The sequence below is a fragment of the Folsomia candida genome, unplaced genomic scaffold (genome assembly GCF_002217175.1).
Source record: "Folsomia candida strain VU population unplaced genomic scaffold, ASM221717v1 Fcan01_Sc003, whole genome shotgun sequence".
Taxonomy (NCBI): domain Eukaryota; kingdom Metazoa; phylum Arthropoda; class Collembola; order Entomobryomorpha; family Isotomidae; genus Folsomia; species Folsomia candida.
In genome coordinates, this window is record NW_019091195.1 from 8,414,787 (window position 1) to 8,429,546 (window position 14,760).

The following is a 14,760-nucleotide window of genomic DNA, read 5'->3' on the forward strand; positions in this document are numbered from 1 at the left end:
TGAACCGGAAATAGAGCTGGAGACATTTTGTGACGCAATGAGCAGTTGCTGTGTAAGTACGAATTGTTAGTCGTCTACATGTGTATGTATGGATGTAAAGCTCCTAATAAGTTCCAGATTTTCTTGCCAGATTGCATTTTATCGTCGTACTTTAAATTGACGAATAAATGAGTAAGCCAAAATCGAATATCCATATTACAGCAGCTGTGAAATCGATAATTGAGCTATATTTACTCACACCAGAATATTTAATCAGAAGGTGACGTGACTTATTTTGCTTAGATAACGATGTCGGGTGCACTTATTCAATTAAATTAATTGTCAAAAAAGATCGTCACTCAAAAACACACTCTGAATGAATAAGATCGCCAGAAATGCATATACTTATGTAGAGTTGTTGTCGAATGGTTTGGATTTCTCAAATGCTCCACTGAAAATCGACTATGATAATACTTCTCCCAGAAACATAAGCTAGGAATAGCTCTACTAAAAAAATTCCTGACCTAAGTGAATCTTAACGTCATACAATATGTAAAGCAGACCATATTCTTCAAATCATGACAGCACGAGTTTTTTACAAGCTTGTTGTGCTCGTGTATTCCTGGCCTGTATAAATTTCGAGATTGTCCTCTACTACAACTCGGGACTTGCCCTTAATCCAATTTCCAGTTGTCGAAAGTCTTGGATGAGGAGAGGATTTGGTCTGGTGCTGCTGGCAATCAATGTTTGGTCGAATATTTAATTTACTACATATGCTTCCATATTTTATAAGATTATGAAGAGACCAAAAGGGCAGGGCCTTTCCTTCCACATAATATTTTGGACGATTCAATGGAAATAAAGCCTGGCAAGTTGCAACCCAACAGGACCGAACAAAGTCTCAATGAGATGAATGAGTTTTAACAAACCCAAACTTCCGTGTCCTCTCCATCATCCCACACTCCTCTCCAACTTTATTTACAATTTACACCAGTTGGCCTGGTCGAACAGAGAAATGGATAAAGTAAACAGGGCTTTCGGCTTCAGTTTTATTGATGTCGAGTGGAAGTAAATGAATGAGGGTTCAATGAATGAAGTCTGTGTGTAAATTTATTTCAAGTATCAGCAGCAGCAATGTAATAAGAGCTTTGAAGGGTCTTCTCTGGACTAGTATGCATGTTCAGTTCATGGTCTGTTTAGGATCCAATTCGCCTACTCCTCCATCAAAGCTACGGCGATAATAATAATGGTTGTTTGGAACTATACATACGCATGCAATTCATTTCATATCCATATGTGAGCAAATTAAATATGTCAATTTCCTGCGTGTAAACTGGTTGGTTTATTACATGACTTCCTTCGACTAGGGCGATATTATACATACGCCATAGGAGTGGGTTGGGAAGGGTTAGGTCGACAGATTGTCATCGTCAACAAAGCTTCTGTTTCAAAATTATAACACCACTAGTTACCAGTCTCAAATCAAAGGATGGTTGGAGTGATTTTTAAGTCCTGGAATAGCATGCTACGATAAAAAACAAAACCATGCTATGTGCATATGTACGTACTCTCTAGTGATCCTCATCTATCTCATCTACCCTGCTGGAACATAACGTAAATGCTTAATTATAGCATCAGGGCGATTGTAAGAGACGATTGGTGTGGGTGTAAAAAGTAAAAAGGGTGACGATGTATGCAACATGCACTTTTCGATCCTGCTGCTTCCCAACTGCTACCATTTCCATCCAGTCATTTAACAAATCTTTCTCAACCAAAGCTCCATCGTTCAGTTGTTGTAAAGCCCAATAATAACATCCTCGTACAAGACTATACTATGCATGAGGAGAGTTTTTGGTAGTAGTGCAACATGTGCATGCCACGATGAGATCTATCTGATGCACAGTTGTAAGTAAATAGTAAAGGAGTTGTTTTGTGGGTCTCGTCATCATCACTTGGTCATGTTGCAAGGTTTGTAATCTGGCCATGCACCATGCTTAGTTTGCTCTTGAGAGTTACAGAAGAAACATCACCGTGTTCTTCATCTCGAGAGTTTGGTTTAACTCTTGACAGTTTTAGCAGTTCCATGCATTCATTCGTTGTACGGAGATTACATGAGATTCTTTGAGTTAACGTGATTTTATGTAGAAGTGAAGTTTGAACGAGCTCATTACTACTTCCGCCGATAGAATAAGATTCCGCAATCGGATTTCATTTTCACTTGAAATTGTCTCATTTTAGTGCGTCTCTTCGTTTCATGGTTGCGTTTGTTTGCTTAATTCTCTTGTGTTTTTCACTAGTGATTATCCAATCTTAGCATTGAGGTAACGGAAAAAATTGGTGAAATACGATGCGAAAACTCATTTGGAGCCTATTGTGTGTGCTGATTACTCCAGTGTTGAAATTGTAATTTTTCAGTTTGTGAATAATATTGAAACAATCACGATCGTGTATCTGATACGTCTTGAAAATGATTACAATGACCGCGGCCTTAAGAGACAAAATCCGCCGTCGATTGGTGATATCTGCAGAGAACCATTATGTAAATGTACCTAAAATGTTGCTGTCGGAGGTAGAAGAGACCGAATTAGAATTCGAACGGCTCCGACTAATTAAAGCAGACTCGACCTCATCCTCCTCATCCTCTGGAACTGCCAAAGGCTTCTCCGACACGGATTCAGGAATAAGCAACACAGCTTCTTCCAGTTGCGAGTCCTTCCAGTCGGATCACTACTTACCAGATCCAGCTCGTGACGTTGTTTACGGTGATGCCTTCAGCCCATCCACCACTCTTTTACCGTTTGATCCAGAGGAGGATGATTTTGACATCAAGTTGAACCGCAGTTTGGCCAACTTGGGTATCGGCATTGGGCGATCGAGTAGTTGCACAAGTGGTGGCAGTGATGATAACGTACCAGCAGTGATCTTTTCCTCTCCACTTCTGAACACTGGCGGTGGAGACGAGGAAGGGGATTATTATGACAATGTTGGAATTGGGGACTATTCAAACCTTGATATTAACTTGGATGAGATTGGTGTGGATTTTGACATAGTTGAGCCTCCACCAGCGTTCGCTGAAACGGCCCCGAATAATGAAATGCGTCAACTTGTTGTTGATTCCAAGGCTGAATTAGTGGATGAGTATTTCAATGAAAATTACGACAGCGGGGATCCACCCGATCGTGATTCAAATGAGAATGAGGATAATTATGTTGGATCCATGGAGGATCTTGAAGGGGTTTTAGAAAATTTAATTGAAAATAATGCAGGGTCAGAGGGGTCTAATCCCACCACCATCACTAATCACGCATTTCCCATGCCCACTTCTACCACCGCATCGGAAATTGGGGCTAAGCAGGAGAATACCGAGACCGTTGCTGCCTCTGCGAGTAGCAATAGCCCAGCTAGAAATCTGAAACCAAAAAAGAAGCAAAAACGAAAGAGAGAACGTTACGAGATCAGAATAGGTTATCCGTGCTACGATCTAGAGCTTGAAGACAAGAATATCGTCATTTACTCTTTGCAGAAAAACAGAGACTCAATGGAGGACTTACTTGGACACAGCAAGTTGAAAAACAGTAAGTGCTAAATTTTTCCTAGAATTTTTACATATATTATGTTGTTGCTGTTGAACAAAGTTGTCATCTGTGTGCCATATTACACATGAAAAGTTGTCTCGTAAATTATCGACTCATTGTTCATGACCTGTTTGCCCTAAACACTATGGTGTTGGGCCGACACAGCTACACAGACTCTCGCTCTCGACTCACACAGAAAATCAACTAAACATTTAGTCATTGTCACAAACTAAGCGAATTTGAATATTAATTAACCTTACTTTAAATATTTAATTTCGGTAAAACGTGACCATATTAAATTATTCATGAAAAATATTGTATTGATGATGGTTCATCTGAACCTTGCCAATTGCACAGATATGTAAATAGGAAGCATATTCAAATTTGTAGTGTCAATACTTTTAGGTTATTCACGTCAACACAGTAATAACCGATTCGATTTGCTGCAATTTTTATGCTTGCCATGTTTTAAAGCGAATCTCAACGATAACGAATACTGAAAGGCAGACAGTATATATTGTGTCGATCCGCATATGCCAACATATAGGTCGGCTTGGTTAGTTGGCAAAAAGGCAATTTTCTTCTCATATTCCCAATTTATTCAGCCGTTACAAAATTGAGCATCAAAATACAATATACTTAAATAAGGGATCAAATTTCAAGCCCGTCGTTGAGGCAAGAGGAATTAAGCAGCAGTGGCGTAGGCGTAAATGATAACAGGAAATGAATATAAGCCCTTCTTCCCTCTACGACTTGTTTAAATATTTGAGACAGGCAGGACTGATAGATAACGCAGTGGCCATTCGTCAATATGATACCAACAAGTATCGTATGTGCCTTCTACGGACTGGGATAGGAAAGCAGTTTTATTATTTGTATGTTATCCCCACTTTATTATTGAATATTTGCGATTGTGGACGACGTTCAATTTATGAGACACACACTCTTTAGAATCATTCAGACACACTCTCTTAAGGATCATCTCAATGAGAAAAATAAATATTATTAATTTAATCATCATTGCTTTCATCATTCTATTGCCCAATTTTATGTTATAAAAATAACCCGGATTTTATTTCATCTCTAGAAAAACATGAAAAGTTTTTAAAAATTGTGCCTACTTACTTTTTACTTATCTCTCAAGGAGAAAGTGCTGTTATGAGTACTGAGCCGAGTTCAAAGAGCGTTTATTGACAATAACGTCTAGCATAAGTGTGTATGATGGGCTTGGGCAGTTTCTGAGAATATTTCTTTTTCTATAAAACCACTTTCACCTCAGTCTTTCTGTCCTTGCTTTCAAGTTTTCTTTGGAACGCACTTGTCGAAATAAGATAGGCTTCATAGCCACAAAAACAACATTGATGGCGCTGGTCCTACTAAATTTGGAATGGTTATTACAATTTCCTCCTCTGCGTCCTTTTAGAAGAAACCAGCTCATATTCTTTGCAAATATTGTTCAATATAGAGCCCAAGTAGGCAATTCTCCAGTTTCTCCTTTGCTTCATCGTCGTCGAGTGGGTTCGCATTTTCAGTGGAGGCGGAAGAAAAAGAATGAGAAAAGGAAGAAAGCAAACGCGATGCAGATTCAATTGAAAGCAAAAGAGTAAAAAGGGACTTACGGAAGAAGTTGAGGAAAAAGTTAGACAAGAACGAGAGCTTGCTTGATGGTAAATATCGATCCTCGGCTTTCTTCCCTTTCTCTTTGCTGCTACCCGTGGTTCTTCCTTCCTACTTGTAATGTATTGTGAAACATAGTTAACCAAACAATTTAAACTGCACGACCATGGTCTAGCTTAGGACGATCCCAAGAATTACTTTACATCCGTGAAAAGTATATCGCCATGTGCCCACAAACAAAGCTACTCCTCATCTTGGTCTGGAATGATTTGCTTCCCTGTCTTTCCATGCATTCGAAAATTGAGACTGACATGAACATATCTTGACATCACCACCGCTTTTTGAATAACAACAGGAAGAAAATGACATTTCCTGTTGAGGCCAAATCAGATAGCAAACAAGAGTCTTGTGTGAAATGAAGCAAGAACAACCAAACTACATACAAACTTTAAAATTTCAAGTTTAAACGCCTCAGAAGTTTCTCAAAATTTAAAGTCAAACTTAAATACAACTTGATCTAAAGTAGTGAGGAGTGAAGTGCCCTGCTGTTACATATTTGCGTAAATTATCTCGCTATTACCTCACTATTTGATGAACTAAAACATTAATTGTTTCACTTAACCCCAGTTTTGATTAGGTTTCACTTTACGTCTCATCTGTAGTCCCTGTTAATATGTAACCGTGTCCTATGTTTTCCCACCTATTCATTATGTTTTTACATTCAGCCCGTCAATACGAAGTATTCCTTTTTTCTGTTCTACGATACTGATACCAACTAATGATTACGTTCTAAAACTCAATTGCACATATTTGCAAATCAACAGTTGTGTTGATAGAGCAATTTCTCACTTCAATACAGAAGTGATAATCATTGAATAATAGCATTCTAAGTAATTGGAGCCCACCTTTCACCATATACGATGTTGATAAGCATCATTAAAACTCAAGTCGCTTTTCTGTGAAGGAAAAATTCGAAACGAAGATATTATTTCAAATCCATCAGTAAGTACACGCTACAACAAGTTGTTCACAACAATCACGATTAAGTGGAAGGACGAAGGAACACCATTTTATCGCTTGGGGTCCTTTGCTATAACGAAAGCGTCAAGCAATATGAAAATGGAAGTACAAACGCCAATGCACAAGCGTTCCGCAACTTAAGTACATGGATACTAAAAGTCAAGCAATTGTGGAGAAACGCCGCTTTTGGTTATTTTGTTACTAGTACGCCGCATAGGACAGATATTGACTACTACATCGTATTATTATTATAACACATCCTGCTACATGTCCAGCCATCACTCCTCGACGTATGTAGGGACAGCAAAGAGTTGCGCTTTTTAACTTGATTGATTGATGCCTTTGTGTCTGACAGGGAGCATATGGCCATTCCAGCGGTATGCATAGAAAATTCATCGAAAAAATAATTCACATAATACATAGAGCATCATCGTTGAAGCTTCCAGTGGAGCCAGCCTAATCCAATGTGTAGGAATAGGAGATGGCCCCTATGGAAGCTTCAACGGTATGGTTTAAACGTACTACATTAGTTTTAAAGTAAAAACACGCAAGTTCAAAAAACATGCGGATGAGTAACAAAACATGATGATTTGACAGTCAATTGTGAGTAGAAAATTGTGCTGGGCTGCTGCTGAAGAGAAAAGTGCTTGTATTTAAGAATTTAACCGTAAAGTTAATCTGTACAATTTGTACTGGAAAGTTGGTTGGCTGGATGAACGCAGTGTGCGACATGTCCTATTTTTTCTTCCTCGTCTCGTGCTGCGTCGTGAACTTTCAAACTTTGATTACTCTCACTTAACGCGTTTCTACAACCAAGGCTTCTCTTCAATCTGGAAATAAAGTGAACCAATCATGTCACTAAAACTCGAGTTCCGTCGTAGTAAGTTTAACTATCCTTGCTTTGTATCCTCTTATTTATTTTAATTATCTAATCGCTTCTGCTTGGTGAACAGAAGCGTTCAAAACTTGAGTCTCGCAATGATGTGTCATGTTATTAAAGTATCACCGACAATTTCATGATAATACTCGAGTGGGGAATCCAAGCATGACTTTACGACTGCACCCCTTTTATTTCTTGGACATGGAAATTATACACGTGTTCTCTCTCACGTCGTGACAAAATGGTCCAGGAAAGAGGTTCGTTATAATCCAGTGCAAAGGTACAAATTATCTCGTGAATGATCGCATAGTAGCAATTTATATTTATCAATTGAACTTTGTGAAAATTTCAGTAGGTTATTCCGCATAGGAGATTCTTTAGAGTTTAGTCATTATCACCAATACAGTCTCTTGATAAAGTGAGACAAAGCCAACAAGACGATGATACTTGTCTCCTCTACTTTTACGTCAATTGTCAACACTCATTGAGATCTTGTGTTAAGTTCATTTAAAAACAGTAGCATGCGTCGTTCCAATGTCTAGCCCAATGGCAGGGATCGCTTTTTATGTACCAGCCGAGCAGCAGACAGAATAGTTGACAAAAGAATGGGATGGAAACATCCGAGCAAAAAAAGACATGTCATTTGGCGAAACAAGGCTCAGGCTCCTCAATTCAATTAGATGAGACATAACTGTGGATCCAAGGAACGAAAGAACAATAAATGAACGTACACTGGAGCAATTTGCCATGTTAAAGTTCGTGTTCTGTATTTTTTCCTACTTTTGTTGGAGCAATACGTGCGATGGCTTTGCCGAAGTTTCCACTGTGAGCAGGCTGCAGGGTCGTCCTCTGGATTCGTAATTTCCTTCTATCCATGTATCATAATCTCTTATCGGGTATTTTTCTTCATTCACTCTTTGTCATCAACCAACTTTGTTGTAGTGTAAAAAAGAAATAGGCGAAAATCATAAACACAAACACCATATGTTGGCGAGAAGTTTATTTTTCCCCCGTTTGTTTTAGTTTTTGATAAACCAAAACATAACACACACACATCTAAGACTTGGTTTAATTAGCAACGGAACATATACTTGCACTTCTCTCAGTTATATATGTCATTTCAATAAAAACAGTACTTACATTTCATTCTCAGGCCAATGCAAAAGTAAATATCTTTAAAATTAAAATTGCAATATTTGTACTGTGTAAGGATTTGATTGGCAAAAATTGTAACATGCGAAACTACGAGATCAATATCAGTAGAATATGGAAGGATTTCGTACTCTTGTTATTTTTTACTCTCTGTTTGACAAAAAAAGTCGTTCAATTGGCCCATTTAGTTTTCATTGCTTTATATCACGATTTTGTAATTGAGTAAATTACGCTACACGTTCATTATTCAACGTCTCCCTAAAGTGCTCTAGTTGATATGTAGTTATCAATTTGAGCTGCATTGTAGTATTCATTACACGACACTAATTAGTATTTCCATTTGGACTCAAGTTTGGAGATATATGTATGTACACATGCTGAGACTAAATCAGAAATCTAATCTACCGTATATATTATTAAATCAGGAAAGTGTTGCAAATGTTCCCTTTCATTGAAGTAACTTTCTAGTCTTTTGGTGGTAACTAAATTATCCAGCACAATAAATATGCATAGTACAATTGACAGAGAGATAACAGAGTTTACTTAAATAATGATTATTTTTTAAAGTATAATCTGTACAAGGAAATGCCTACACAAAATTAGTATTCACAATTCTTAATGAGTGCAACGACAATTTCAATATGTCGTAAGCATGGCACGAATAGTGGGATGCCTCATTGAAATAAATCTATCCATCTAACGCACCGAAATAGAATACTGCAATTATAGCTTAACTCTAAACATACTCCACCTCCACGATTGAATACATTTGAAATAAAAGCTTTTCTTTGATACTACGTGTTACTTGGGCAAACGAAAACAAAAGTATCGACACCTTTATCCAGACCTAGTTCTCATGGAATACAGGGATTCTAGATGTATGCATGTTTTTGAAGTCCTTTGTTTGGAGTGGTCAGCACTGAACCATGTGAATAGAAACCTGCTTCCAGCAGATGGTTGGCATGTCTTTAGTTGATTTAAAAGTCTTTATGCTATTTTTGGATGCTACTACATATTTATTAGTCTCCGTATTATTTTACCCGAGTTTCATTCTAATTTTTTACTTGATATAACCCAATAATTAATTCCAATTGTTCCTACATTCAAGAAATGAGGGTTAACATTCATTGAGAAAAATAATCAAAAGAACAATTGTGCATTTTATGAACTGCATCTTCAAATAAACTCGTTAAATGGTTCAAATCTGACTGTCTATTTAATCCAGAGTATCTGCAGCTCGGGCTGAAATATATGTGCCAAGAAGCTGAGACTTTATGTCCCACTCAGATTTCTTCCTTCATTGAATAAGAAGCGTAGTAAATCCAATTAAACTAAGTGAATGAATAGCCTATTATGGATAAACTCGCTCTTTCTTGTCAAAATATCTAGTTGCGAGTCTTTGCAGAATAGAAAAAGTAGTTCATGTGAGTCTCAAGAAAAGGAGACCTGTGGATCTGGATGGAATCTGGATGGATCAGTTAAATGCAGGCATCGTTACCGATATCGAGTTGCTCCCACGGTGGTTAGAAAGAGTTCAACCTAAAATCAACGGGATTCACTCGACCAGGTTCCCCATCAGATCACATGTACATACGCACATATTTCTGTATGAGCAGCCTACATATGTGTCTTTATGAATGCCTCATTACGTATGCAGTGGTACAATAACCAGACTATAAGCACATCACAAATCTTATGATCAATCAGACGTAAAAACCACAAAGTTGAACCAAATATGCAGTATTGAAACCACTAATTTAATTTTGTCAATTTAGAGTTATTCGCATCGCTGACTGAGAGGACACTTCAATTCGAGATCTTCTCTCAACTCAAGATACTGAAGGATGCATACATTAAACATGAGTTAATTTCTGTTGCAGTCATCAAGTAAAGTTTTAAGAGGAGTTTCTTGTGTATTCTCTTTTGATCGACACTCTCTTTCTGTCTGCGGTAGGTGGCTTTCAACTGTAAGCCAAACTATTTTCAAAAGCAGCAAATTGAATGTAAACAACATTCAACAAGCAAAGTTGAGAAATGCAAAGTCCTTAAAGATGAGATGTTTTAAAATTCTAGACATTCTTAATTGCTGGTCTTACTTCGGTTGATCATCTCAGCAAAATACTTCATAAGCATTGCATAAATCTTTAAAAACTTTTTATTCATTACACTTTGAAACTTTCCGTTTATTACGGCACGACGACGTACAATGGGCGATTCTCAGCTTAGTCACTAATGGCACCATTACGGAACGTGTCTTGCATGAAAAGTGTGAAATGTATGTAATATTAAATTTGCAACGTTAAAAGTTTCTAGACGTAAATACTTGGTTTTCTCAAGATGTTATATTATGACGAAATCATTTTAAAAATTAAAGATGGTTTTTCGAATTTCTTTGTGAAAGCGTTTCTTATTTCGCGCTATGTTTATGTCATTGTTTTAAGTATATTTTACTTTGAAATTTCAGGTTTCGATTCTCACAGAAGCAGAAGCCATACGAATATGAAAAATCTGCAGGATCCAAGTAAACCACAAAAGCCTGACGAACCCAATCCATGCCTCCCAATCACAACCGTAAGTTTTCAATTGGTCGTTGCCGGTGCATCGCACTTCATGCATTTGTTTACTTATTGAACGCTTATCAGTCAAAGGATGTGGAAAGTTAACTGAAATCCCTTGTGTACAATCACAATGATGCAGACTGCGGTTCTTCACTAATGAAACTATTATTATTCTAGTAGTGGATGATTTAATGTCGAGATCGCGTAGGTAAAAAGTGCATACAGATAGCTCAATGAAACCCACAAAAATATTTTGCTTATAGAAATGTTTGATTTTTAATCTGAAAACTAATGCTTAACTCTGATTAAAACGAAAATGACTTGATCGACAATTAATCAGTGCAGCAATTAATTCCAGAAGGCCAAGTTATCTAAATATGTAACATATTTAAATTTTTAGGATATTTGCACCCAGTCCAAATACAATCGCGTGTAATTGATGCATATTACAATTTTTGCACAACAGACAATACTTTTAAATGTTTACAACTGATAACGACGATCATCATCCGGTGCCAGTTCCGAATTCAAGAGTTGGCCACACATATTTTATGCCAAGGATTGCCAAGGCTGAATCATTAAGTAAATAAACCAACCTGCCAGAAGGGAATTTTATTATTTGCTAACCATCATTGTTGTCTAAGTTGTCTCATAGAAGTTGATGTGTCGCTGAACACTTTGTATTCATAACCACAACCTTTGACGTAACACATGAGCCTGCACTGCACAACAATAATCTACTTGCTTATGAGGCGTTGCATCGAATCAGGAATTCCATTCTTGTGAAATGGAGTCTCGTACATAATTGATTACATGTGGGCTCATTTGAACCATGCATGTTGAAGATGTCGAGCTCTGAAATGGCGAAATTTACTTTATCTTATTTTTCAACTAGATGGACTCCGATGGGGCCAAAGCAGGTCGTGTGCTGAGAACCTTAATTTTGACCAGATCTCCAGGTTTAGTGCGAGATAGGAGACAACAGTCTAGGACATTCCGTCGATGTCTTGTCGGGGTAAGCTGCTCAATAATACAAATCATAATATAAGCATCAAACTACACCCTCCAATAATTATTCCCAACAGGCAGAGATGGTGGACTGGCTTTTAGGTGAGTATAATAATGAATATAGTACAATTTGTCGGGAAAAAAGACTCCATAAAACCAAACCCTGTAATGCAATTCCATCGTTTTTTAGCAATAGGGAGTGCGTCCGGGATAGTCAGATCGCGACACCAAGCCACAGGAATGTGGCAATCTTTACTGGAACAAGGAGTTATTCAACATGGTATAGCTTTTGTTCAAGTTCTCACATTTTAATGCTAACGTACAGGTTACTCGGACTGGTGCATATTTTAGTGGCGGTATCAAGTGTCCGGTGGAAATAACAAAACTGCTGTTGAATTTCGAATGCTAAACAATTTGTTATATTTGGAACTCTAATTTGAAACAAGGATTACAAAACTATGATGGAAATTTTTTCTTCTAACTATAAATATATTTCCACACTAAATAATGATGCTTAGGTGTGTGCATATTGTAAGAATTGGCAATGTTGCAGACCAGTAAGTAGAGGAATATTTTCAAAAATGCGAATGTCAGCGTCCGAACTCCTTCTTACTCTTATTATTTCTCCTACAATGGAAAGTGTGAACCATGTGCATACATATGTAACCTTCCATTCGTGAAGCACATAAGCATGATAATTCTTTTTTACCTTGTGTTACAAGAAATGAGCCATACGCAGATTCTCCGTGACGTTCAGCCAGTCTTAATGACTAGGTTTGCACTTGTAATTCATGTATCGAAAGTGTCAATGGTTTGAACCCTGATAAACAACAAGTTTGATAAATATCACATTCTTGTTATTTATCTAAATGATTCATTTGGACCATCTCATTTCAGTTGGCATTATATTCAAGTGCAAATTCATGACCAAAACCAAAAATGCATTTTTAATAGTCAACTCCTGCACTCGGTTGCATTGTTGGCATTGTTGCATGACATTCACTATGTTCAATAACTTTGTGTGGTTACCAGTGGTTTTTTTTCTTGCAACGGTAGTAGTACATAACTTACTACGATTGCAGGAAAAATTCAAGGACGCAGTAATTGGTTTGCACATGATTACCCCATGAATCACGGACATAGATACAGATGAGTAAAGCAAAAAAACTTTACGACATTAAAGTGGATGCGTGATTCATTTCATTTCCGTCTCCATCCGTTCCAATTTCCAAGGAGCATACTAATATTCCAACACAAACATGTGTATTTACTTCACTTGCAAAATTACGGTATGCATAATAATTTAATGCCGAATTATTAAGTCGCGTTGTTTCTGCTCTTTAGCAGTAATAGTTATCTCGTAATCGTTTTGCCAATGTTTAACGACCAGTTACGAAAATAAAAGGATGTATGCACAATAATGAACATGCGCTCACTGCTTCTGTCCTGATGTTGCAGAAGCAGAGAACCTTGGGCGGTGTCTCGCTCTCAATTAGCAGGGTCTTTACATACATGCTCGATTAATTTTACTTTGACTCATGCTATGAAATTTCAAATTATTATTTAGTGGAGATCTCCAGAGCAGCTTAACAGGGGCTGAGATATCAGATCAGAAATCTCTATAATGAACGAACGGCATACAAGCGTCATGATTGGGCGTTGTCAGGCTCAAGATCAAATGATACATATATCATTGTCTCCTTCATCTCCTGCTCTTAAAGACCTCGACAGCAAAAGTGCTTTATGGAAATGCTCAACCAGGATTCTAGAGCTGACTTTTATCGATAAGCATATCCTTGACTGGACTGATTGATTGTTTGCATTGATAATGTCCAGTTAGTAAAAACTGCCTTAGCTAAATGCTAAAGTCAATCGCAAACATCCCCAACTGATCAAAAAGCAAAATGTTAAAAAAATAAGAAAAAATAAAGCTGATAAACCCAGTAGCCAATTTAAATAAATGTGCACAGCAATGCATTACTCGTGCTTATGGTATGAAAAAACACTATAGATTTCACGTCTTCATAAGCGAATTGCATTTGCAGTCATTATTGCAAGGATTTTGTAGCCATATTAAACTACTTAATGATAAAGCTACCAATACCAATAGTTCATGTATAAGTGCAGGATAAATTCTAGCCTGCAGCTAGCGATTAACTTTCAACGATCAACTTTATTTTGACAAAGGTTGCGTTAGGTTAGAATGTAATCAAGTCAGCATCTACAAACAATTTACGTTAATGGAATTCTTCATAAAAAAGATTTATCGCATAAAAATCTCTTCGTAGTAGACTGAAATTTGAAACTTTGTTGTTCAAGAATATATTTATAATCAACAGTTAAGCTCACGTTTTAGGAATTCCGAGAACCCGTTTTTATCATTCAATGGTGAAATGTGAGACTGTTCAAAGTATTTGCTAACTACAGAAGTTGATTGAAATTCGACTACAAGCGTATATTATTCAGATGTCAAAAATGACAACCGGTTGTACATACTAGGAATAGTTTTTTGATGCTACCGGTCGTTCTTACATATAGAACATTTTAAAGAAAGACAATGAATTGTAAAATCCAAACGTTTTTGGCTTGATTTGAATACATATAAAGTTCTTCAGTGAGAAAGGATTTGCAATTTAAACCCATTCATTTCCCTCGTCATATTTATGTGTATCTGCTACAGTTGGAAGTATGTGGATGATGAATTATCATTTATAACAGTTAAACCAAGATTGTAACAAGTTATATGATGGCAGAGTATTTACATGCATGCATGTAATGAATGTTGTTCCGGCTACCTTTGTGCTAGCTGCATACATGAAAATGAATGTGTGTATATGTAAGTGCAAGTCCTTGGTGTGTGTCAGGATGAGAAGAACAGGATCTTCCCGATGCGTTTACTTTTAATTGTGCTTTTGTCTACCTTATCCCAGAATCAATTCAGAATTTGCATACCTTGCCAAACTCACTCCTG

At 37.2% G+C, this 14,760-nt stretch overlaps 1 protein-coding gene across 5 annotated transcripts in view; it reads left to right on the forward strand.

Moving 5' to 3' along the window:
• The window catches only part of LOC110846921 (rap guanine nucleotide exchange factor 4), a 41,255-nt gene that overhangs the window by 12,492 nt on the left and 14,003 nt on the right, over positions 1-14,760 (forward strand). Inside the window, exons 8-12 of one of the 5 annotated variants that reach the window (XM_022093757.2) lie at positions 3,503-3,554; positions 10,688-10,794; positions 11,677-11,796; positions 11,867-11,891; positions 11,980-12,069. In XM_022093757.2, the coding sequence (XP_021949449.1) occupies positions 3,503-3,554; positions 10,688-10,794; positions 11,677-11,796; positions 11,867-11,891; positions 11,980-12,069 (394 nt within the window). Of the gene's footprint in view, positions 1-1,920; positions 3,555-6,879; positions 7,072-7,297; positions 7,329-10,687; positions 10,795-11,676; positions 11,797-11,866; positions 11,892-11,979; positions 12,070-14,760 lie in introns of those variants that run through there. The other 4 variants (XM_035849388.1, XM_035849389.1, XM_035849390.1 and 1 more) reach the window with 4 other exon arrangements.